This window comes from Strigops habroptila, chromosome 1 (genome assembly GCF_004027225.2).
Source record: "Strigops habroptila isolate Jane chromosome 1, bStrHab1.2.pri, whole genome shotgun sequence".
Lineage (NCBI taxonomy): Eukaryota > Metazoa > Chordata > Aves > Psittaciformes > Psittacidae > Strigops > Strigops habroptila.
In genome coordinates, this window is record NC_044277.2 from 104,178,208 (window position 1) to 104,205,832 (window position 27,625).

A 27,625-nucleotide genomic window follows, 5' to 3' on the forward strand; every position below is an offset into this window, starting at 1 on the left:
TCGCATAACTCTCACAAGTATTGCAGTTTCTCCATTTTTATTTCTGGTATATTCCCAATAAAAGACAGTGTAGAACAGTGTTAGTATAAAACACACATTCTAAAGTAACAGAAGCTTAAGGAAAACTCACTGTACATACTGCCTTCAGGAAGATTACCAGCTACTGTAGACAACACAGATGATTCTTCATCAAAAAAACCCACCAACCCTTTATCTAGTAATTTCTGTAAATGCAGAACTACCCTGTAATATCTTAGGTTTAAGAGATCAAAGAGCTTACCTGAGACCATGAGGCCTCATCCCCATGGCATTCATATCGCCTGGGAACTGGGGTCTGTTGAACTGCCCATCAGCAGGAAATGGGCCACGCTGGTCTTTTGGGTACACAGTGAACCTTGGCCCACTTGGAGGGACAACAGAGGACCTAATATTCCCAGGATATGGAGGAGGAGGGCGGTTAAACATTTGATTTAAGTTGTCTTGCTGCCAATGCTGAAGAGGAGCTGCATGGGTAGGAGCTGCTGCATCCTGCAAGGCTTTTTCCTGCCGAACCGCATTCTTCTTCTGCTGTTGCTGCTGCAGAATAATTTCACGTAACTTCTGGCGCTGTTAAAAAAATATAATAATCATTGTGCTTGACAGGGCAATTCACGTATTTGGAAGTGTTACACTCCACTGGGTTAAGCCTTTTGAAGAAAAGAAATTCTTCAATCACTACAGAGAAATATCATAAACTGCCATAATCACCTCAGAAATTAGAAGAGTGAACAAACACTACAAGATGCCGGTAATGCAAGTTAAATCTCCAGACCTCTTGTTAAAGCATGAACCAATTTTACCAACTAACACATAAGCAACTCTCTTTTCCTTTTTCTATTCCAGCTATGCAGGCCCTTTTAACACATGAAATTTACCACATGCATTCTGAGGGAGAAAGGTGACCTGAAATTCACTGAGGAAAATCCAGCAAAAGGTTTACACCAAAGCTGCAGAATTCACTCTGATATGATTATCATATGATAAATACTATCAATTTTTTCACTAACTCCACTTCCCATTGCTCTTTCCAAACAAAAGACTGAGCAGCTTTCCACAAGTTGAATGTAATTCTGTGTCTCAGCAAGAGCTGTTGGCCAAACATTTCCTGACAAAATCCTGGATTGAATATGCCTCAAGAAGAAGAGTGACCAATGGAAGGATTCACCTCCCTGTCAGCCAACTGAAAAGTTAGATGTCTAGTTCGAGACCTTTGCTGATACTCCCTTTCTCAGCCAGTGAATAAGCCACGGACAATCAGTTCTCCCCCCCCCCCCCCCCCCTCAGCCAGTGAATAAGCCACGGACAATCAGTTCTATATCTCAACTATTACAGGACAGAATTAACTGTCTTTTCAAGGTATATTTTTTTCCTCACGCTATAAAAGAGCTATTACAGACCAATCACCTACATCTTCAGCAGCTTCAAAGACAGCCTTTGCTTCCTTTTTGGATCTTGTCCAAACTACTTAACAATTACTGACATTTCTATATTCTCCGTACTGGGGTTCTATCCAGGAGGACTAAATTAACATACTACGTGAATGAAGATAATTCTACATTATATAGTTATGTTTAATTGCAAGAAACTTCAAGTATTAACAAAAACGAGGGAAATTCTTCGACTTACGAAATTCTAATACCATCAGTATTAAATATTATTCCCACCTGTCTTAACTTCTCAGTATCTGCTTGAGACATATTCATGGTATTCTGTGTATCTGTTACTCCTGTGGTTGGTGCTGGGCCAGGAACTTGTGAAACTTTGGGAAATTGTTGTCCTTGAGAAGTCATTGGAGAATTTCCAGATGCACTGAAGGTGCCCTCAGATCCAGGCCGTGGCTGTTCTGCAGCATCATGGGCCAGCTGGCCAGTTCCAAAAGATTCTGGCTGAGGTCTTGGAGTCATTGGTGGTTGATCGTATGGGTCACGTGCTGCAGCAGCTGGACCATGGCTAAATGAATCTGTTATTGCAGGTCCTGCAGGTCTGGGAGTTTGAGAACATGGATCTGATGGCCTGACAAAAGTGCCCTGGAACCTGTTCTGTGGTGTCTGCAGGAAAGGATCTCTATTTGGCATTAGTCCTGGTCTTGTCATTGCAGGTCTGTTAAAACTCTCTGGAATCCCTGGCCTTGGAGTTGCTGGTTGCTGAGAATACGGATCATTGAGAACTGGCCTTGGTGTTCCAGGAGGTTGGGCGTATGGATCAGAATGTCTCTGATTTGCTGGAGACTGAGCAAATAAATCCGCTGGCTGAGCAGGTCTTGGTGTTGGTGGTTGCTGCATATATGGATCAACTGTGGTAGGCCGAGGAGTTCCTGGAGGTTGGGCATAAGGATCAGCAACTGGTCGAGGAGTACCTGGAGGCTGGGAGTAAGGGTCCTGAGAAGCTGGCCTTGAAATGGGTCCAGACTGAGGGAAAGAATCACTCTGTTGTCGCACTATCCGGGGTGGATGGGCAAAAGTGTCCTTTATTGCAGGATGGGGAGTAAGGGGAGGTTGGCTGTATGGATCATTAGGCTGATTATGGGAGAAGTTATCCACTGGCCTTGGTGTCAACGCTGGCCTTTCATAAGGATCAACAGCAACACGCCTTGGTGTAGTCGGCATTGATGCATAAGGATCTTGCGGGGACTGAGGTGGGCGCATAGGGGTTTTAAAAGGTCCAGGGCTACCATCAACAGGAGTAAGAGTAGGAGTCAACGGCGGCCGTGCATACGCATCGGCAGGAGTTACTCTCTGCCTCTGAAACGTATCGGTCCTAGGAGCTGGCTTAGTAAATGGATCACTGCTTCCAGCTGCTAAAGGAACCTTCCCCGACTGTTCTGTAACTATGGGTGATCTTGGGACACCCAATGGTTTGGAGAACTGCTCTGATGCCATGACAGGCCTGGGTGTGTCTGGTGGCTTTGCATAGGGATCACTGGTACTTGGAGATGAATCCCTGACTGGTGAAGGCCTGCTTCCTGATGGTTCAGTTACCTGAATGGGCCTAGATATGGATGACTGTGGTGCAATGGTATCTAATGGTGCAATGGTATTTCTTCTAACAAAGTTTTGATTAATGGGTGCTGGTCTAGGTGTTCCCACCATTTTAGCATATGGATCCATTGGAGAAGGAGGTCTTGTGTTTGTGGAACCTGGAGAAAACATCTGCTGTGAGGATGTCTGAGGAGTCTGAGACTGAGACAGTGAATCATGTACTGAGATTCGGGTTGGAGTAGGGGGTGGGGCTTGTGGTTTTAGGAACACATCATCTGAGGACGCTGACGTAGGTGTAGCAGGTAGCTGCTGCTTTGTAAATAGATCCTTATGGAATGTCTGTTGTGCAGGAGACATACTTCCATTGCCAGTCTGTGGTGTTAAGGGGCTCTGGATCCCACTGCTAGGTGTGTCTGAGCCAGACTGGTTCAGAAGCTGTTGTGAACCAAACTGCTGCTGCTGCTGTTGCTGCTGCTGTTGCTGCTGCTCATTTTTCACTTGCTCAAGCTTCTGCGTGGCTTCTATTTTGGCTTGCTGCTTGCTTTTTTGCCTCATTTGCTGTTTTAAAATTATGAGGAGAAAGGTTAGATTTTTAAGTCCAGGATATACAAAATCTTTCTGTTGACTGAATCTGTAATTAAAACTTCAGGACGCATCAAAGATCAATTATAAGCAACTGTAAATTGCAAATTTCAAATGCAATGGGAGCAGAGGATCTAGCTATTTGCAAAGTTCAACTACTTTGACATGCACCTTGATTGCCTGGGAGGAAGCATTTCCCAGGTTGCCTAAAAAGCAGCACTACTTTCCAACCTTACACTCTGAAGGTGAAAGGTTACTGACAGATGCAGCACTGGTGTGACGCAAATGAGCTCTAAGAGACAACCAGCTCAATCTGAAGTAGCAGTCTGCAAGACGAGGTTACTTCAATATAGGGTATATAAACCCAAACTACTCCATACAGTGAAAGAATAACCTATTTCCATAATACGTAAGATCAAAGAGTCAAAGTTTTAAAATAAGGTTTTCTAACACTTACAAGCAGCTTCTCTTGTGATAGTATCTATTTTCTTCCTAGGCAGAATGGCTAGCTTTATACTCTTGTACAAAGAAAGATTAAAATTGATTTTATTACAACAGATTCCAAAAATGCAATAAAATGCTGGAAGAAACGTAACAAAACAGTCTCAATGCAACGCACCTGTCTGAATTTCCATTCCTGCTCATGTTCCGATTCCCTCTGTTTTAATGGGTCTTTAAAGAGGTCGGAGTCAATGCGTGAGCTAGGATCAATGCTATCCTGTTGCTGCTGCCTCTTCATGGAGTCATTCGACATCTGTACTTTATTGATGCGCAAAGCAGCTCTATTATCTCTGGCTTTTTGCTGGAAAAAGATTAAAAAAAAGAGTAGTTAGCCTTATTTTCTTCTGCAACACTAAATTATGCACTTTATAAGGAATTCAAATCTGAAAACACTTAATCTCTACAGAAATTCTGTGTTTAACACACATGGAAAGAAATAACAAATTATTAGCAGTAGATGTTTTCTATACGCTAGCAGTGTCTGCTTCAGGTACTGTGCTGTACCAAGAAAGCATGAATCCCACCAGTTTACATTTCAAATCACATACTGGTGTGGTCTGCAATCTTAAAACATGAGCACAGCAGGTGATGCTTGGATCAATAAAGGCCAATAATGTGGAGAACTTCAACGACAAGAAAAATACAGTCTGCTCCATTAAATGGCCTCTATAGATCTCAGTCTGTGTTAAGTTAGTGGTATAAACACAGGATATGGGCTTATGGATCAGGAAAAATTGGCTAGAAGAACAGCAATTCCTCTTCAATGAGGCATTTTATAGCCATACTGACACTTTATAGCATCTAATGGAAGTTTCAAAGAGTCTGTTTTACCAGCGATCTAGGATGTGATTCCTTTTCTGAATCAAACCCTCACATCATCTTTTTCACAATTTTATTTGCAGTTGTCAAGTAGGGGTTGCCTAGCAGAAAAGGCTTTAATCCTTCCCTTCCAACAATGAAACAGAGACATGGATGACAGCACCAGTGTCACAGCAGCAGAAAAATTAGTGTCATTTTCCCCTGTAAGTGAGGGGATTGTGCATACCAAGGTTAGTAAAACGACTATAATGAAAATTTACTAACGCTCTTCTGAATTTAATTTCTAAGGTGGCCTTTACGTATCCCCACAGAGTGTAAGTCCCTCAGGAGAGGTACCACAGCAGTTTCTTGCATGCACAATGCCAGGAACACTAGCAACAGCTGAATGCAAGAGTACACTTCAGTGAGGAAGGAACTGTTCTTGCTATGTAAATACTCATGTGTGTGCACTCGCATACACCCTCCTCCTGAACATGAAGGAAATAATTATAGCAGCTGCTTTTTGGATATCCATCAGGGGAACAGGACTGCATATGTTGAGAACAATGAAAAAAGAAAAAAAAAATCAGTAATAGGAATAACTGTAAAATGGTAATTGCCTGGATAAAAATCCACCCATGTATGTGGATCGTATCTTACAAATACTACATAGAAGGAATCACCAAGATTAAATATAGCATGGACAAGATGACATAGAGGTCCAAAAGTGTTGAAGTTACAGGCCTGAAATAAAAGCAGAATGATGACAGTTCCTCAGTGATAAAGAGAAGACAACAGAGAATTATTCTTTCAAGTATGAAGGGATTCAGAAAGATAAAGAACTGCACTTCCCACACTGAGGTTGGGGTAACAATTTATCCTCTAAAAGTTATCAGAGAGATAAGGGGATTTTTTTGATTTGGACAGTAGGAGATGATGTTAATATTAAGCTTTGAGTCATCAACATGTATGGAAATCAAATTTTCTTACTAATGGGACTATTAGTAGTGGGAGAGGCTAAGAGACTGAAAGCATAACCCTGTGAAATCCACAGAAACATACAAAGTGAGAATTATCATCCAACTGCTGTTGCAAAGAAACAAAGAAAAGATGAGAATCAGGAATGGAGATGTGACAGGAAATTAAGAAAAGTCTTTTTGACCTTCCCAGCCATTGTTAGCAAATGTATCCAGCCATAACATAGGTTCTGAGATTCAGATGTGGACAGGCTTCGACAAGAAATTTCAACAAAGGATAAGGGTCGCCCTTTGAATGGTACAAGTTCTACAGAATGGAATCAATGACCACATAACTCCCAATAGCTACTACAAATACTTGACTCAGATGTGAAGGTGAATGCTTCTGGTGCTAGAAATGGAGTCCTGTACATTCCCTACAACATGGGAGCTATCAAGAGTTTCCACCGCAAAGCAGTAGAAGAGAGTGAGTAGTGAAGGGGAACAGTAAGGCAAGAATACAGGAGTAGAAATAAAATGAGGAAAGTAGGGATGTGAGCACTGATGCTTCTGGAGTGGTTAATTCAACAGGTGAAAGACTTCAGCAACTCTAATGGGGTAGAAAACAAAGACTAGTGAGAGGGGATGATTAAAGAGAGGAAAGCCACATAATGGTTTGTTATTATCCTTCTGAAGAAACTGGTGAGATCCTGTGCAGAAAAAGACAGAACAAGTAAGATTGGAGGCATGAACGAAATGTAGGAAAGAGGCAGTGGGAACCACAAATGTTCTTGTCCCAGCTCATGTCTTTAGGTTACACAATACTAATATAGTTTATTCCAGGTCTATAAAGCAAAGAACACAGGTCGAAGCATTCAGTTAGAAGTTAAATTACAAAGGCATTCTTGGAGTAAGTGAACTTTCACTAACCCTAAAACTTACATTTATTTAAAAAAAACCAACAAACCCAAACCAACAAACCCACAAATGAAAACTTTATAAATGAAATGCACATTTGCTGGATGTATGTGAATGCAGGCGTAACTGTTCTTACCACATATGGAGCCCTCTCCTGTGAGCTTGCTTTCCTCCACAGTTTAGCAATCTGCTTCACTCTTGTAGCCCAGTCTGCAACCACAAAATGTGTTAATCCACAAGGCTTTGATAAGTCTATTTTACATTCTTTCACATCAAGATACATATATTGCTACAAAATATTTAACTTTATTCCATAAATACTCACCTGGGAATTCTTCCTTCAGGTTAGGGAAGTTGATATTTGTATAGAGAACAGGTGCTACTGTTGCCATTTCACCCAAAGCTTCTTCTTTTTCCCACTTCAGGGTGCTTCTTTGAGCATTGGACATTGTATCGCCTTCACCTTCCAAAGGTGGAGCAGATGGTGCCCATGAGCTGTTCGGATCACTCACCATTGGATTGAATGCTGGATTCTTATCCCTGACAAATCAAAAAAAGGGTTTTGTTTTACATACAGGTTGCTCTCAATATAAAAACAACCAGTTAGCAAAGTACTTGTTCTGTTTGTTATTTCAGTAGCGAACAGGCTGAAAGAATACAGAAGTTTATGTAGTTAAATACTAATAATACCACAGTGTTAATAACACCACACCCCCGCCAAGTGATAAAAGCTAAACAAGAGATGTTTTTTATTTCCCAACTTGACCTACCTGGTATCAGTATATGGTTGCTGTGTAATGGGAGAGAAAGTGCCCAGTCCACCTCCAGCAGCCAAAGCTGTATGAGGAAGATGAGGGTTAGGCCCAATCAGACCATTCATCAGAGGCACTCTTGGAAACGCATTCTCTCCTGGAAAGAAGAAGTTTAAATTACTGTTTTAAACAGTGACTATTTCTAAGGCAGAGATGGAAGTTTTCAGTGGGGAAATGACGTCTCATCTAATGAAAAAGAAAATCATTGCTTTAAAATCATACTGACCTTATATTTTGGAAAAGATTTTAAATATCAGTTTACATTACTTCCCTATAAGTTTAAGGGATTCTTTTCTACTGTATCACATCCCTGTACAGATTTTTTTCTCTTGTCTGGAAAATCTGCTTTTTTTAAATGGATCCCAAAACTTTTGCAGCAGGCCATGCTATGAAACTGCACTTAATACGGAGGTATATTCTTAAAGGCTAACGTCTGTCGTATTTGTTATATGCAGATCCAAGCAGCAAGCATGGAGAAACTTGGTTTCAGTCCTTGCAGAATTATCATTAGGCACCTGAATTAAACATCTCCTCTTCTGAGACTTCTCAGCAGTGTACCAAAGTAATCCTCATTAGCTACAAACTCCCTAATTTGTAACCAATGAAACAGATAAATGTAGTCAAATAAGTACCAGCATTTTCTAATTAAATGTCTAGGCTAGCAGTACAAAGGCAGAAAATTTTATTAATTTGATTACAATATTACAAATGTGGCATAGGCAGAGTCATTCCAGAAGATGGTATTTGCAGATGTTCCTACATAGAATTAACACTGGCCTTTGAATCTCTGTCACCTAAGTGTCATTGTAACTGTTGACCCAGTATTTTCTTACAAGCATAGACGTAGCTCAGGAGGTAGATGCATCTGCAGGATGACACTGCATCGTTATCTCATGCTTGAGGAGACTGCCTTCTGATCTGTAGGTTACATACACTATGCAGCAAGTACAGTTTGGATGAAAGTAACTCAAAATGTAAGAGAATGTGCTTTATTATAGCTACTAAATAGTATACAGTAACTGTGAAGGTATGGCAAACAGCATGGAGAGTCAGGCGTGGGGTTTGCACTGTAGGATCACATGTCTTTATGAGAAGAGAGTATTAAGTTTATCTGAAATTGCTGAAACTTGATGCAAGCTTCCCCATTACTGAGGCATTTATCTCACAGAAACATGTGGATCATTACACTGTAACTGAACCAAATTATAAATCTAAAACTTTGTAATTGTGGCAGTACCCATGGGGAGAAGTTAAACAATCCTGCAGAGCTCAAATGCTGAACTTATCTTCAAGTACTCAAGTAACTGGGAAATAGGCAATGATAGCTATATTATCTTTTGTTTTAAATCACCTCATTATTTGCTTTAAACTCTCTCCTTTCTAAGACTTTTGAAGTCTTTCCTTTATATGGAAATTCATCCAACTAGGAAATCAATCTTTTTTCCTCTTATGATTAATTCACTGGTGAAATCAATCTGCATACGACTTTTCTGTAGTACCAGTATAACAGAATTGGCATGTGAGCTCAGGGAAAACCCTCTAGAGGTGATGTCTGATGAGACAAGAGTGCATTTAATTCTGCTCATACATACTGCTAAATAAAAAAAATAAATAAATTTCTACTGGTAACAGTAAAATCATCAACCTGCCCCTTGCTGTCAATGTAAGAACAAGAATATCCTGTATTAACCCAGGATAATTTTAGTAGTAACACAGAAAATAAATTATAATCTCCCAGATACATTTCAAAATTACTCAGCCTTCTTTCTGTTATTTGGGTAGGACTGGCTAATATGCCAAACAGAATTCTTAAGGAAATTAAGACTCAGTAACTCATTGTTATACATACTCTTGCCTTGCCCTTGAGGAGGTACTCACAAGCAATTAAAGAGTAAAGCCAGAAGAGGACACATGCCCTATCACAGACAAATTTCAAAACTATTAGAAGTGTCAGCTAAAATAAAAGCCCTAATACATCAGGAAAATCTAAAATAAATGTCCTTTTCTATTAGCAACATTTATGTGCATTTTAATCACATACCCCCTTCAGAACAGTTTTAGAATCATGTTTCATGAATTAACAATGGCATTCCAGAAGTTTAAAATAGCAGAAAGTAAGGCACATCCTACTTTCACATCGATATTTGAAAGATACACAACTATCCTGACCAGGCTGCTTTTTTAAAAGTAACAAAGGAACACACCTTGACTGTGCAAAGACATAAGCTGTGGTGGAGGTGGAGGCTGTGGCAAAGGAGCTGGCTGCGTGGTTGCTGGACTTAACACAGCTGTGAACAAATCTTCAACATCCTTTCCTCCTAGCTCTGCAAAAACACTGTGCATGAGCTGGCTGGCATTGTTTACAAACTGTATTCTATGAAAGTCAACTAAGATTAGAACACATACCTGGGATTTTGTACAGTTTGCCAAGAATAGCACCTGGACAAAATAAACACAACAGAATGAGGAATCATCAAAAGGTGCAATAAAATTAATTCTGCAACCAAGTCTAAATAGCTATGTTACATTACATAGATAAGTAATTTGAGAAAAAAAGAGAAGATTTTTACTAACATTTTCTAGAAGACAAAGATCAAGGGCAAAAAAATTACCATCTGTGACCATTTTGTCTAGTTCTGGACTGAGGATTCCATCCAGCTGTTCTTCACTCAATGGCCGTGAACTCTGGTTGACATTTGGCTGAGGCAGAGAAGAAGGATCATCAGAGATGGGACCGATATCCAATCCAGCTGGAGGAGGAAAGAATGTTCAGTTAGACATAAATAGTAAAATTTATTGGTATAGAATAAAGAGCATAAAACTCTTCTTTCTTCTTAGAGCTGAGCTATCAACTAAACCAAGACTTTCTAAGATTTGAAAGGCAAGACAAAATAAGACATTCATAAGAAAAATCAAACAAAACCACCTGCTATTTACCTCCAGCTTACTCTATTGTTTAATTGAATACTCTAATATTAATTGAATAGAATACGACTGGAAGAATGGGAAATAAGACTACTGAGTTTAGGTACAGCATGTTTTTGATTGCATAGTTTTAAGTATATAGTTCCAATATAGCTATTTTTCACATTTTAAAAACAATCACACCAGTGGTGAATATGGTTCATCCTCATGTAGTTAAGGTTCATTCCAATTTTTCTTATAACATTACATTAATTACCTGAATATTACATTTCACATTATAAAATTACATAAATTACATAATACTACATATGAGGACAGGCAAAGAGAGTCAGGCTTGTTCAGCCTGGAGAAGAGAAGGCTCCAGTGAGACCTTAAGAGCAGCTTCCAGTGTCTAAAGCACTTCCAGTGCCTACAAGAAATTTGGAAAGGACTTTTTACAGGGGCAGGTAGGGAAAGGACAAGGGGGAATGGCTTTAAACTGAAAGAGGGTAGATGTAGATGAGATATAAGGAAGATGTTCTTCGCTACAACGGTGCTAAGGTACTGGGATAAGTTGCCCCGAGAAGCTGTGGCTGCCCCATCCCTGGCAGTGTTCAAGGCCAGGTTGGACGGGGCTTGGAGCAACCTGGTCTAGTGGAAGGTGTCTCTACCCATGGCAGGGGGTTGGAACTAGATGATCTTTAAGGTGCCTTCCAACCTAAACCATTCTATGATGACTTTATGATTAAATATCTACTGCAGTGCTGTTGAAGTGTGGTCAATATAAAACAAGTTATAGCAGTTTCTGTTTAAAAAACAACTACTGAATATTCTGGGTTACATCAGACAGAGTGATTTGTTGGTACTGAGAAAACATAACTTACTACATAGACTTCGCAACATCCTTTATAAGCCAATAAATCACTCAAACAAGAAAGATCTTCGGAAAAAAAACCAACTACACACTTCAGCATATAAAATATATTTCTGTGTTAGATACCAAATAAAAACAAATTTAAACACTGAAACATGCTGTTCCACTTATTGTTAACCTGTGTTTTATATAAAGTGATGAATCATCATCCAGTGGAAATAAAGATTGATGCTTACTGCTTAATCATGCTTTAATATATTCACATTGTTAAAATGCTTTTTATTTACAAAAGGTACCGCTATGATTAAAACTACACACGAGTACTAGAAATAATAGTACAGTGGCAGCAAGAAAATGCATGGTTTTGTATCATGAAACACAAAAACTCAGGAAGATTTTTAAAAGCTGAAAATAAAAACTTTATACAGTACTCTTCAACGCAAAGTGCAGAGTTTATAGGTCGTGTTAGACTCACACACCACAAGAAGAGTGGAAAATGAAAGCATGAATTAGTGACACAGTAAAGGAATACTAGTTTCTACACATGCAGTTCTTTCAGCTAAGACCACTAAGAAAGATAACTACTTCTAACCATGGATCATCCATTGTTTAGTTTCTTACCAAATGGGGAGGGTGAGTTCTCAACCTGGAAAGTGCATAAATCAAGACCTACAGGACCCAAACCAGATAAAATGGATGATTATAACACGAAAACAAAAAAAAAAAAGTAAAGAAAAAGCTGCATGCTGAAAAAAGCTATGCAGGTATGACAACGGCAGCTACATTTTATTCTCTCTTAAGCAGCAAAGCAAAGAGCCAAGTAAAATAAAATGCTGAAAGGTTGGGGATTTTTTTTTTGGTAGAAGGCAACAAAATCATCTCAAACCAAAGTATTCTTAAGGTATGAAAACTGTATATGAAATCACCTACAACATAACCTATAGATACAACACAACAAATACATCCATAACAAAAAGGGAAAAAAAGGAACACAAATACCAGAGAGACCTTATAAACATACATACCTGAATGATCTCCAGACTTTACCAAATCATCAGAAAGTATTCCAAGAATATCATCATCAGTATTTAAGACCTCAGAAAGATCAGCTAAAGGATCATCGGTGCTACCTGTATAAGATGCAATAAATAAAATCAACTAGTTGTGGCATTTATACATGACTCTGGTGATGTACTATAGCTCAAGCCATAAACTCAAACACAGATTTACCAGGCTACAAGGGTCTTCTATAGCATGTATAACTTGTGTAATTTGTACTGCAAGTCACTCTGGGGTGACAGACTGTGCTGACTAGCACCCCCTCCCAGGACTGTAACCATCTTCACATGCTTATGCTGTTGAGTACTTTTTCCAATACAGTGAAAGTGATTAATGTAATCAGTTATGTGGATGAAAGACTGGATGATTTTATGGGAAAAAAACCCCTAAGATCTAGTAAGAACTTGCAACCTCTAAGACACAAAGGCCTATGAATGTAAAACCCAACAAATAGGTTTCATTAAAAAAAAAGAACAGAAAAAAGAAAGTGATCAGTTACTTCTCTTACCACCACTATCTTTCTTAAGACTTCAGAGCAACCAGTTACTACACCCTAATAGGGAAGTAAAATCTAAGAGTAAGAAGCAGTATTAAATAAATGGAAATTGGAGATGCTATTTTTAAGATCAGAAGAAATTCTGAAGAAGCGAGAACAGCCAGAGGTAGAAATGTCACAGAATCACAGAATAGTTAGGGTTGGAAAGGACCTTAAGATCATCTAGTTCCAACCCCCCTGCCATGGGCAGGGACACCTTGCCCTAAACCACGTGGTCCAAGGCTCTGTCCAACCTGGCCTTGAACACCGCCAGGGATGGAGCATCCACAACTTCCTTGGGCAACCCATTCCAGTGCCTCACCACCCCCACTGTAAAGAACTTCTTCCTTATATCTAACTTAAACTTCCCTCTTTAAGCTTGAAGTCATTCCCCCTTGTCCTACCACTACAGTCCCTAAGGAAGAGTCCCTCCCCAGCATCCTTGTAGGCCTCCTTCAGATACTGGAAGGCTGCTGTGAGCTCTCCACGCAGCCTTCTCTTCTCCAGGCTGAACAGCCCCAACTCTCTCAGCCTGTGTTCACACGGGAGGTGCTCCAGCCCCCTTATCATCCTCGTGGCCCTCCTCTGGACTCGCTCCAACAGCTCCATGTCCTTTTTATGTTGAGGACACCAGAACTGTACGCAGTACTCCAGTTGAGGTCTCACAAGAGCAGAGTAGAGGGGCAGGATCACCTCCTTCGACCTGCTGGTCACGCTTCTTTTGATGCAGCCCAGGATACGGTTGGCTTTCTGGGCTACAAGCGCACACTGCCGGCTCATGTTAAGCTTCTCTTCAACCAACACCCCCAAGTCCTTGCCCGCAGGGCTGCTCTGAATCTCTTCTCTGCCCAACTTCTAGCTGTGATGTAGCTGTCATGTTTGGCTGCTGTCTAGGAAAAACTGGCCTGGTCCTAGCAATAAATCATTTAATATTAAATAATTAATTCTGGATATGATTATCTTCTTGACATCCAATTCATTAGAAAGAAATGACTCCAAATGGGCCATGTGGTTTTATTAACTAGGTTTTTAGGACTGTTACAGATGTGCAACACTTGAAGAAAATTGTTTGGCAAATAAATAAAAGTTGAGAAAAATGTTTTACCGAAAAAAATGCAGACTATCATGACCACACGAGCAATCATTGCCAGATGAATGAAACATGATGAGATGGTAAATATGCATATAATTAAACAGAGAAAAGGGATTAATATGAATCATATTCCAAATGTACAGTGTGGAAAACAAACATGAGCAGGTTGAAGAGGGACCAGAAAGTCAAACAACAAACAAGTTTCACACATGTACATGTATCTTTCACATAGTTACAACCCAACTGCCCCAGAAAAGTATTTCTAGCTTAATTCAGAGGCCTCGTGCCAAGGACTTACTTATATTATGAAGCTACACTCCAAACTGCTAAATTCTACAATGAATTAGAAGTTCCTTCTGCTTTTTTGAGCGTCAACCCTCTTCCCTTCAACCATTACTGAAAGTCAACAAGAAAATAATCTTTCTTCACCTTACTATTTTTTTATTTTTCTCCTTCATAATGCAGACAAGATGATACCATCCTAATTAAATCATTTCTTATGTTTGCCACTAGATGTATTAAGGAGTGCCTCAAAACAACATCACTTTGTGGGTGTAACTGTTTTGTGCATCTCATAAAAGTACTATGAAAATGTAAGGTTTTAAACAGAACTAGTTGTTGTTCTGGCAGTTTGGTCTAATTATGCAAGTAACTAACACCAGGCACCACAAGGTGATGTTCATGACTTCAGCTGGCTGACAGGTAAAGGCTTGACCTTAGCCGTTCTTTAACTTTCCTGAATCCCTATTTGAAGGCAGGTAAGTATCATATATAAAAAGGCCTTTCTGAAGGAAGCACCGAGACTGTATTAGTAACCTTTAATTCTTCTGTAGTATTTTATATTAAGGTGTTTTTCTCCACAGCCCTTAGTAATGTGCTTGGGAACAGTCCCTAAAAATTCAACTTCTAATTTGAATATAAATATATTGCATAAGTAGCTAGAAAGAATTCAGGTGGAAAGACATAACTGAAGGCTCTACCACCCGTAGCTACAAACTGGCCATGAATAAATTCAGGCTTCAAATTAGAGGGCCCCTAACTATTAAGGCAATCAGATGCTGTAATGGACTTCCAATGAGATTAATAGGTTGGAAAAAAAGCTACCTGCTTTCAAAATGGAGCTTGTTAAGTCTATAAAAAGGCTGAGTGTTGGTGACAGCACAGGGCCAGACTCCCCGATCTGAGAGTCTCATATAAGACATCTATTCTAAAGCATTATTTTCACATTTTTCTTCTATTTTTTCTTTGGTTTAATTCCATGTGCTAAATATTATCTTGGAAACAACTAAATCACTTCAGGCAGCTGCTTCAGATCAGAATCAATAGCTGGTTGACATCTGCTGCCAAACAAATAGCTCAATACTGCTCACTAATTTGACTCTCTCAGAATGGAGATGAAAACTAAGAAACAACAAAAAGGAAAATAATGTGCTTGTAATGTTGGATCTCTAAGAGAGCACAGTTCTACTGTTATCTTGTGATCCTGATCCCTCCAATGCATTTACTTTTATTTATTTACGAAGTTCTAAAAGAGTAAAAACGCCTCTTCCAAGGCTGCAGCCGCCCAAAGATGTTTAATCATGCAATAACAGATCTAGTTATAAATTATCCCAGCAGCATCTGAACCAGTTGCAGAGACTCGGACGACACCTCTCCTTTTGTTAATGAAGAATTTCTTCAGCATTTCCTGAAGACCCTACTTGAACAGATTACTTTTTCAGCATCCCTTGAAAAAATACACTTAATTTCAGCTATTTCAAATCAAAGGAAAGATCACATTGCCAGAGACCTGACAGAGCCCACCTCAGCAAGTGGCCTTTTTCATCAGAGACACCCAGGTCAAAAAACACAAGAGAGATGCAGAGAGTCCTCAAATTAGTCAGGATGCAACAGATCCCAGACACCACCTTCAAGTAACACATCAATAGCCAGGGAAACCCTGGAGATCTGGTGCTCTGTGTTCCCAGTGAGCAAGCCTTCAAACTCTGCTCTAGTACTTTCCTGGAAATTATTTTAAGGGCTGGTCCCATGCAGAATACACTGTGCAGTGTGCCACTCGTTGTAAAACTACAGGAAAGTGGAGTCTTATAACCAAAAACAGAAACTGCAACCTCCTTGCCAGACAGCAATCAGGACTGGAAGCCTAAAGCTTACTTCAGTCACAGTTACTAGAAATTAACAACAAACAAAGGACTCCAAACCCCCTCTTCTGGCTAGCTCTGCCAACCCCCATCACCACTGCAATCTTGTTTAGCAAAAGCGTCAGGTACCCTTAACCAAGCCCTAAGAATAGTCTCAGAATGTGCCACTGAAATGCACAGTCAGTTCATGAGCAGATTGAACACACTGTTGTTCAACTCCATAGCAGTCCTATGCTGAATAGCAAAGCAGATAGGGTAACTTTAGCTGCTTGAGAGCTCTTTGGAAGATGAACAAGTATATCTAACCCTTAATCCTGGGATTAAACAAGTGAAGTTTCCAGGAGAAGAACATTTTCCTCGTGGAAAAGACCTATCCCGTTAAGCAAGGACTGTCATAGAGTCAGCATTCCTTGTGAGAAATGGCACTGTGGGAAAACAGCAAGGTCAGTAATAACATAGCCCTACAGCCCCCCAGTGCAGTGAATAAAGCAGTTTAGGTTGCTCCTGCTCCAAAGCCAGGTCTGTATCCAAACAAAAATATCACAGGTGTTCTGGGACATTGCTCCCACCTCCAGCTCCTCTGCAATACCAGCCAAAAGGGAAGATGTGACTGTTGCTAGCTCAGCAGTTAGACAGTTTACCAGGGTCTCCACCACTCAAAATGAATTTGTCTCTCACACGCATGTGGATGCTATTATGGAAATAACTTCTTCCTACAAATTCTCAGTGAAAGAGTTAAGAAAAATTGCACTGGAACTGATCAATACTGGCAGATGACTTCACCCACTGGCGCTCCAACTACAACAAACAGCTCCGTCTGGACACAATTTTGGCTGAAAAACTAAGCAGTTGAGAGACAATTGTTGAGAGCATTCCTACAACCAGAAAGCACTGTCCTTTGAGTCTCTCATGTATAAAATGGGAAAGACAGTAGGTTACCCACTAAAACAGTTGCTCGTGATTTATTTATTGTCAACCTGTTATGATTTATTTCTGAATAAAAAGAAGAGGAAATGAGAGTTTTGCAACTTTGCTTATTTATAAGTAACAGGTTTCTTAAAAAAAGAAAAAAAATCCTTTCAAATTTTGGAAAAATAGAATGTTAGATTAACATCAAGTTCATGAATTTCTAAAACCTTATACTACCATAATACAGGAACACTAGTGACTTTAATCTTGCAGTTGAATAGGCCATCAAAGACTTCTGAATCTGTATTTCTCTGGCTTCAAAAGAATGCTGGGGTGGAAAACGGTCTGTGTGAGTGTATCTTCTTGCAGTATTGGAACCAATGAAATACAGACCTTGGAACACTCCATTCGCAGCAGTTTCCCCTTTAGGGGAAGTTAACTTTTGCGTTCCCTATTACTCAATATTTCAACTGTGTAACAATCAATTTTCAATTATAATGTAGCCTTTTGTTTTTAATTTAGCACATTTTCACTGAGAAACAATCACAAATAAATGACCTTTCTTCAAAGGACTCCAGGCATGGGAAACTTTATCAATCTCTGTAAACATTTTTAGACAGAAAAAATTGTGACGATGAGCTGAAACACAAGCTGCAAATTAACTAATATACACAAGAAATAGTAACAGTTTTTAAAAGACACAGAACGGTAAGACACCTCTAGTTAACAGCATATACTACAAGACATGGAGAAAAAAATAATTTGGAGGGGACAGTAGGGTTTTTGCTTTTAATTGCTCCTTTGTGTGAGGTTGCCCTTTCAGCAGCACTTTACAACCCTCTAGCTATTTGCAAAACTCTCAGCAGTAACCCCAGTGGGGTTTTGCAATAGCAGAAGATTGCCCAGGGGCTATAAACTTCACCTAGAAAGGGTTAAAGTCCAGAAAGAACATGGTGAACCAGAAATTCTGAGGAGACTGGCAACCTAAAATACTCTAAAACATTAAAGAAAATACAAGTTGGATGACAGTCATCTAGCTAATATTCAATAGACTACTAAAAATATCTTTTAATTAGAGTATTTTTGTCTTCTTCTATAATGGATCTGCATGCTTGTTCTTACACAGAATTAATTTTCATGAATTTTATAGACATGGACATTACAGTCAAGGAGTTTCAAAAATGCATTAAGTGGCAATTGTGCTATCCACTGCTCTTTTTGAAACAGCTGGAGCCCTCAAGCTGAGTATCACTAATTATCAACATAACTTAAGCTCACAAGGACAGCTGATACACAAAACATCGAAAAATTCTCACAATGTTTATCTGATGTGAAGCAGGAAAGAGTGGAAAAGGCCCAGTGGCAACAAGAAAAATCAGACTACCGAATTGTCACTAACTTTAGCTTTTTATACCTTGAGGTCCCAGTTTTGCCTGAGCTGGAGTGGAGGTTGAGCTAAGAAGGGGATCAGATGAAGGATCCAGGAAACTGGTGCTCAGATTTGTTTTACATGAGAGTTGAAGCGATTCTTCTGGTAAATGATCTAGGCTCATCTTGTTTTGTCTACTGGTATCTAGTAGGTCTTTCCCAAAGAAAGCTTCCTGCAAAGAAGACAAAATGATTCAATGTAGGAAGAACACCGTATCTACTCGGTAAATGACAAAGTTGAAATTAAAAGCCAATGATTGCTAGAATATAAGAACACACTCTCAGTCTCACATGCCTGCCAGTATGGCAGTATCTCTTCCAGGCTATGAGGCATGGATAAGGTGGATACAACTTACCTGAGGTAGCTACACTATCACTATTTTATTATTAAATTCACACCTTAAATCATATAGAAGAACTACAGTCACCTTGCATACATGTGGAACAGACAGCGTAACAATGCAGTGCTCTTACACATCCCAAGCTTTTCAACGTTTTCAGTATTCCTCCTTGCACAAATAGGAGAGCTAAAGAAGGGGAACACTGCTGTACAACTTGATTTTATGAAAAACATGCAAGTGCACCATGGTCCAAATTCTAGAACGACCATACACTGCAGTTTAGTTAGCACAAAATCGTCCTAACATCAAAGTGCAGTAACAAACCACCTAAAGATGTTTAAGTTACATTACTATCTTTTAAAATATTATGTAACAGCTATCACTCACCTAAGCCTGACTACTTAGTACTGTGACAACAACCTATCAAACGTTAAAGCTAATTTTTATTCATTATATAAGAACTTCTTCTGGTTTTTACATAGTCTTTAAAAATCTTAATTTAGGATATAGCTGCTAAAATAAAGCTGACGATAGGGTTTTTTTCAGTACCAGTTACTCCAACATGAGCAAAAGAATAATCTAAGAAATATTCTACAGGAGTAAAACATACATTAAGAAAAACAGCCCTTATCCTTACTAATCCAAAGGAAATGTGCTTAAGAATTTTCTTTCCAACTCACTTCCTCACTTAGAAAATACAAATTATTTTTAGACAGAGATTGTTCTGCCTCTCTGTCAATTCTTTGCTTTCAATCCCAATATAGTCTTTGTCATGACATTTGGTGAACATCTCCAAGATAATGAACTTTTCATGAAAAAGGTGGCTGAGGAGAAGAGCAAGACATATAATGTTCTCTGTATGAGACATATATAAGCCGGTCAGTTTATAAACTGGTTGAAAAGTTGCTCAGTCATCATTAATATCCTGGTTATTAACCACAACTCCAACCTCTTACCTGCTAGGGACATCATCAAAATAAAGTGGGGGAAAGAGCAGAGATTATTGTGGTAGGAAGATGCAGGGCACATAAACCCACAAAACTGTAGAAAAACACGTTTTCCCTAACAAATCATGTTCTATAATCCTCAGAAAAGAAAAATCAGTATCTTGAGGAAATTACATGACCAGGCTAAGACATCCTACAGAGCTGAATGGTGAAAACATCACATGTCAGTTCAGAGAGAAAAGAAAGGCTTCTTCCCCCCCCACCTCCTATCTCAGAAGAAGTAGAGATCTATACACTGAGAAATAACATCAGAGGACTGGAGATTTAATATAATATACAGCTCTCTTCACAAACTTAAGAACATTCTTTACAGAAAACCCATTTAATTTGAATGATAAATTGGGAATAGAAAGGAAATATTAATGGTTTAAATCAAGTACGAATCCACATGTGAAGATCAGGTTTCTAAACGGATTTAAACAAGGAGTATACCAACAGCTTTACCTGCAAGTAGACAGGAAAGGTTTCTTCAAGTTTATTTTTCTTTTTTCTGTAACGCTTTTTTATTTTCTCAGTACTTTCTGAAGCTGGGGTGGACTCCTCAACTGGAGTGTCTGGCAGCTGTTCTGTCCAACCTAAACAGTAACATTCAGGCACAAATAAATAAAATACTCGGTATCTTGCTCTAAAGGTACAGTGGTAGTATACCTAATATATCTGGGTGAAAGGGTATCCTGAATCTCACTCTAGATATATTGTAAAGGTGGCTTTTATCCAGCCAGCTGTGAACTGCCACCTGATCGTCTGGGCTCCGGCAATAAGGAATACCAGATGTGACACTGGTCACATCGCTGTTACCTTGTTGTACAGCTCAGTGGCTGAAGGCAGACCTTTAACTTTCAGATCTCCAAGCCACCTAAGAATTTGGTAATCTGAGAAAAAATATAGGAGCCATTCAAGCAGATATTTGAAAGCTAATTCCACTGAAACAGTATCTCCAAAATCACCAATGTTGAGCTACACATTAATCACCTTTCATTTTATACACTAATTTTTCTCAAATTGAAAGTAATACATTTTTTAATCTGAGAAAGACTGTCATATAAATAATGAACAGGCTAAAAAAAGAAATCTATAAAGAAGCCCTTAAAGAAAAATCATACATTTATTCAGCTATCATATTCCACAGTAGCACTGCTTTTTCTAATAAACACAAAAGCACAGACTGCTCATCAATCATTCAGTATTCTATTTCAACAGACCAGGGAAAACACTGCAGGTAAAAGCAGAACTTTCTAAGTCCTACTAGCTCTGCCTTGCCAAAGCTAATTACATCAAGTTAAAGACCCTGGGAAGTTATTTAAGAAACTGTATTATTGTGCTATTAAAATCAGCTATGCTTTATACTATAGTAACCTCTCGTACCATATCTGGAGGACTGCAAGTAGAATGAAGCTCACCAACACCATGGCTTCTGCATTGTTTGAGAATGAGCTTTTGCAGAGAAAAGAGGTAGAACATAACAAGAGCAGCAAAACACTTGGTAAGGCTGATGAGTACTGGCAGCTGAGAAGCAGGCTCTCAGCAAGCTACCATGATTTAAAACATACAAACATCATCTGGGGTTGGTTTTTATCTTAACAAAGCAATTGTGCTTGAGCAGACAAAAAGAAGCTCCAACATTTAACTGAAGAATACTTGTTTAAGAATACTGCTTCTTAACAATATGCATTGTACTGTTAGCCAGAATGGGGCAATAGTTTTTTTTTGTTGTTGTTGTTTTTTTTAACTTAAAGGAGCAGATCCCTATAGACAAGAAAAACTTTAAAGCAAAATTTTCGGCACTACTTGAAACAATGTAGTATACTACACTGAAATAACATTTACAAAACAGAAAAACATACCTCTAACACTAATATTAAAGAGAAAGCAAGCACTGTATCTCAATAGGGGACCTAGCTAGAATACTGAGTGGCACTGATAAAACAAACAGTTGTTGGCTTCACACAGTAGTACTACAAATGCAAGTAAGGACAACATTTAACTATTAGTTTTTAATTCTGCCTGGATGTTGTGGTAAAGATCCAGCCTCCATCACATTCTACAAATATATAGCAAGAGGCTGATCTGCCTCTAAACAGATAGCAGAGAGTGACAAGAGAAATCAAAGACCAGAGCCTTCTGAGATGACATCAGCCAACCTTTAGAAGCAGCTGCCTCTTTCTACTGACTTTACAGGAAACAGGCTCTGACCTAAACATATTCCACATCTCACCTTAATGATACCTCAATCTTTTCTAGATTAGATAGTGTGAACAAATCCAGACGTATGAAGTAATTTAGTCTAATCACACATAGCAAGCAAGAGAACAAGACCCATAAACAATCCAAGTTCTTGTTAGGTGCCCAATCTACTGAGTATTAAAGTACCAGTCACTAAAATGGCTTTGCTATGAGAAGTGACTAGAGTAGGATTCTTCAGCCCTGGAAAAGACAGCCACTGATGGGGGAATATGACACATGTCTACAAAATCTTTCTGTATTATAAATTAATATGGATTGATTTTTATAAAATGCAAAGGTAGCTTATGGAACTCTCAGATATCCAGTTTAAAATAAGAAGGAATTATTTCTTCATGCAACAATAGTATATTGTTGAACTCAACAATACAGAATTTTCCAGAGCTTAAACAGATACATAAAAATATCAGACACATTAGTGGAACATGGAACACTGGTGAATATTAAAACTGATTGTCCAAAAGACATCTCTGGATCACGACTTCTGGTGGAAGGTGTATCAGAAAGAGGACTGCTCTAAACCTACCTCATTTTTTATGCTTTCTTCTGTTTTTTACTGGTCAAAGCTAGACTAAACAGTGCTCTGACACAATACAGCAGTCCTTGTAATTCTCACTATTTATCTCCCACAATAGCCTGCAACTCATTGTTTCAGTTTCTTTGTAAATCATGGGCTATGCTGAAATTGTAAGTATGTAGGAATTAGTATTTTCAGTTGAATTAATAAAGCCATCATGACACACACAAAAAACGTTTTCTGTTGTAGCACATATCTGGAAATAATTTTATGTTGATGAGTTGCATTATTTTTACTGCCTTAAGCATTAACAGAAGTTTAAAAACAAGTTTCTACACTTACCTTCATCTCTACCAGGCAACTGCTCGGAAACAGATCCAGAAGAATCTTTCCTGGAGAGAGATCTTTTAGTCTTCCCCTGCCCAGTACGACTTCTCTGACGTACCATAAATCCCCCAATACCTAATAAGGAAGCAAAAATTCAGTATATTGATTAAACTATGTTTCATAGTAAGAATGAGAGCCAAGATCATTCTGCAGGTAAAGGGAACTACTGCATCTGTGGGGGTCTAAGAATGAATCTGATACTTAAGGATTTTTCACTGAGTTTTACGAAACATTTGTGAATTTTAATGTCTCCATGTAATTATCAAAAAGGATCAGAGTTTCAGGACTTTATAACATCTACAAGAAGTTCAAATCACCAAATCTGTCAACTTTCAGATGTTGGTTTTTTCCATCCCTTGGCAAGCTAATGAATCGTTCCAATTAGAAGTCAATCTACTAAATGAAACCTACTAAAGAACCTTAAAGGACCATTAAAAACTCTACAAATTGCTGTAGAGAGCCCACGACTCCACACAATACTAAAGAAGGACATACCACAAAATAAAAAGATAATTAATGAACATCATACTGCCTGAAACCCCAGAATCCTTCACTAGAGGTTGACTGCAGTGCTCCTGATCCTTTACAGTAAAGTGGTAAATGCTCCATCCCTGGCAGTGTTCAAGGCCAGGTTGGACAGAGCCTTGGGTGACATGGTCTAGGGTCAGGCATCCCTGCCCAAGGCAGGGGAGTTGGAACTAGGTGATCTTAAGGTCCTTTCCAACCCTAACTATTCTATGAATTTGCTTCATTTTTCAGGGAAATTCTTGGCTGCAGAAAACTAACAGATGGCTGCTCAACTTATGACTCAAAACCACTCTGAGCAAAGGAAACTCTCTTCTCTTGAGGACCCAGCAGTAGAAATAAATGGCTTGTTGAGGTACATTACTTGTAGAGAAAAAGGAAATCTCTTTAAACAATGGGGGTTTGTACCACGATCTCTCCAGGGTGGGCCCGTGGTGGAAAGCAATATACATACACATGGGCATGACCTGCTGAGACAGGGCTCTTACACAGCAGTGTGGGAAATGATGCGGGGAGGGTAAAAGGTAGTAGAGCTCTGTTTAGCTACTGAGAGAGAAGCAAGAGAAACAAGACCCTGTTGTAACTTCAGCTTCCTTTCCTTCCTTCACTGTATTCCTTGCCTTCGCCTCCTCAGTCATTTCACTGCCTCTGTTCTCCTCCTCTACTATAGCCTGTTACAGCAAGCAGGATGGGTGTGACTGGCAAAAACAGTGTTTGTGACTGCAAAGACTACAATCAACTTCTTACCCACAGTAGTCAGAGGCTGCATAGTGAAACACAAACCCAACATGTTAACACAGATTCTGAGACATATCAAGGTACGTGATAGAGGGGCTCTTCAAAAAGCCAGGCAGGGTCTCAGCAGAGCTTATTAACTGGGTTCAGTTTTAGCCCTAATGAATCAGAGCTATCTCCTACAGAGTCAGTTAGGTACCTCTAGCTTCTTCCGCCTGGAGACAGCTCAAGTGTTTCTGCATCCAGGACACACAGTTAATCCACAGTCAAGATAACTAAGAGTTGACTGCACTGATAAATGAAAATAAATGAATTCATCCAATAACCGAGTTAATTAAAATTCACTGCCACATCATCTGCAAATATTTAGTAAATTACTCTCATCAAGTATTTCAGAAAATAAGATACCCACAAAAAAACCTCTGAAGTTCAGATATTGCCAGATATATATACACACACACAAAAAAAAAACCAATCTCGGCCTTCATCAAGTATATAAATACAGTACATTTTCATATCAAGTGAAGAATCAATACAATGTATGGATTTGAACTACTAACCAATAATTGACAGCACACTAAGAACAGTCATACTGCTGAGCAGCAACCTGTGGAAATGTATTTTGGTAAGAGGACTAAAAATTGTTTTAACAGAACAGGGTAAAAATCTAAAATCTACAATGAACAGTAGAATACTTCAGAATTCAATACTAGGTTTTAGCATCTTTTTTGTTATTATACAGAATATAAGTGTTAAAACAAACAAGGGACACACAACAATATAAATTATTGTATCCTACCGGGTCTATATGGTTTTCGCTTCCTTTTTTTAATCCCATCAGCTCCTTCTGCCACTTTGGTATCATCATCCACAGCTTCCCGTTCTGGGCTGGAATCTGATTTACCGTCACAATCCATAAGATCACCTTCTGCAGAAAAGAGGCAATGGTAACTTTAACTGGAAAAGGGAAAGAAGATATTTTTCCAAAATTTCTACACCTGACTGATACCTGAGAAGCTGACTGAGAATGACAGATTTTTCACAAGGGTTGACAGATACTCATACTCTCTAAATACTAAATCTCTCTAAATTGATAAGGGATAGATACTCATACTCTCTAAATACATAAATCTTTAAATTTGGGAAGCCCACCCTACCTATACACAAAGACCCAGTATGTACATACATTTCCTGTTAGATGATATCCACACAAAACCAGAGAATAAATGCTATAGTTACTATATGTGAATCTAAGAAATTTTTTTGGTGCCCTTCCAGAAGTCTGTGCTATCGCATCTTCTAAGTGTCTGAGCAATTTCTAGCCATACACCAAGGAACATGTATGGATACAATTTACCATGCAAGATACACTTAATTTTTGCTGTCCTCTTAAGTTTGATTTGGCAGGGTTTGTTGTTTTTTATTGAGAAGACAGACTTGACTGCAGCCTGCACTTGGAAGGTAATGTTTAATGACTTTTAGTTTAGAGGGTTCTTGACTTGAAGCCATGTGACTGACTGAAAGGAGACTTATCTATGAAGAGGAACTTGACTTACATAATAGAAAATTCAGCCCAAAGCAACTACTCAGCCTTGAAGATGAAGACTGTAATTTTGAGTTAGAGTTTATATTCTGTGGGAAAGCAGGGTAGAAACAGATGTAAAGTATGATGGCATTAAAAAGCCTTTGGTGTTGAAGACAGAGGGAGTTAATTCTGTTTCTGAGATCCCCAAAATGTCAATACAATAATGACCTTTCATCTTCTTGAAATGTTAAATATACTCTTGTGTTAAGATATTGGAATTACAATTCCCTGCTTTGGATTTAGGTGTATAATTCTACATGGACTAACCCACATACAGTTGTAAAGAGAGAGAAATTGCGTTAGACAGAGCTGGACTATTTCCTCCAACTTCTGCTCTGCTAGAATTAAAAACCTTGCTCTTCCACAGGCAGGGGCACAGACCAGACTTTCCCATCGATGAAGACTTTCCTGAGTTCTACCAGCAAAGCTGAAGGTTTGGCAAAGGCAGTCCCCACTGACCACCACAGCCAATTCCCCCTTCCCCTTAAGAGCACGGGTGAGCCCTCTTTGCAACATGTCCACTTCTGGGAGAAGAGAAACCTGCTTCAGTGCTAACGTGTCCTGCTACACAAAGCAGTATACTGATGCTCAACCCTACAGTAGTCCTTCAAATTTACTTACAAAGAATAACTCTACAAATAGTACCAGAAGAGCTACATTAAGTCTACCAAAGCTGAAGTTGCCAAAGCAAACTGAGTTTTCAAGTGGACTTCAAAATGTTGAACACCTGATGAAATGCCCTACCTGACAAAAAAGCCTACAGAGGAGATGGTAACAAAATTACCACAAGATCAGTTTTGTTAGATACAGCCTCTTTTTTCCACCTGGAACTTCAGAGACTAAGTACCAGTTACTTCTGTTCACCTGGAATTACTACATTATGTTGCTCTAACCAAAAGTGTGGCACAGCTTCATTCATCTTGATGCTCATACAAAAATTTCAGTCATTCTGAGAACAGGCACTGATCCACTCTACAGAGCACATACAGAGCTTCCAGAAAATCCTGCCAGTCTACCATGCACATGCTGTGCTGTTACCGTCACATATATGAACGTGCTCTGACTCTAAAAAAGGCAACAAAAGGTGATCAGAACTGAAATTAAAATCGCTGGAAGCTTTGGCTCTCTCTTTCATACTCTGCTATTACATTTATATATCTTCTTACATAGTGGAAAAGGGATACCTATGAAAGCCAACAAGCAGATAATGAAGTTAGACAAAGTTATACAGAAAACAGGCACATTTGTAAAAGTAAAGATGATTAACCACTGAAAAAGAACAACAAGGGAAGTGATGCCTTCAAACCACAATTAAATGCTTTTTTTGCTTTCAACAACCCACCTGATGGTTGTTGATAATGCTTTATCTCATATGAAAGTATAAGATGAAGTTTAAAAGTCAGTGTAATGTTAGGATAATGTACCAAACCCTGTGAGTACTGAAGGAGATGAAAGAAAAATAACTAGTTAACTGTTATAAAGGTTATAAACAAATAAAGGGAAGCTGTTATAAAAAAATATACCTCTAGTCAACAGCAGACAATAAGAATGCGCTAATCCAACAATGGAAACAATACTTGTATCAACAAGTTAACACTGAAACTGCGCTGATGGTTAAACTACCCAGTTATGTCAAGTACACTTTCTGTATCTAAAAAAAGCTTCTTATGAAATTTAATCTGATTAACAACGAGGCAATGTTGTATAAACAGAAAGCACTTTAGATTGTGGGGTGCCTATATTCGTCTGTTCCTCTCCTA

General features: G+C 38.9%; 1 protein-coding gene across 1 annotated transcript in view; it reads right to left on the bottom strand.

The window, feature by feature from the left end:
- The window catches only part of KMT2C (lysine methyltransferase 2C), a 197,057-nt gene that overhangs the window by 29,191 nt on the left and 140,241 nt on the right, over positions 1–27,625 (bottom strand). The window contains 14 exon segments of the mRNA XM_030478642.1: positions 281–606; positions 1,704–3,575; positions 4,219–4,401; positions 6,909–6,982; positions 7,098–7,312; positions 7,543–7,681; positions 9,789–9,908; positions 9,991–10,023; positions 10,197–10,334; positions 12,388–12,492; positions 18,514–18,700; positions 20,320–20,450; positions 22,976–23,095; positions 25,080–25,208. Coding sequence (XP_030334502.1) covers positions 281–606; positions 1,704–3,575; positions 4,219–4,401; positions 6,909–6,982; positions 7,098–7,312; positions 7,543–7,681; positions 9,789–9,908; positions 9,991–10,023; positions 10,197–10,334; positions 12,388–12,492; positions 18,514–18,700; positions 20,320–20,450; positions 22,976–23,095; positions 25,080–25,208 — 3,772 coding nt within the window.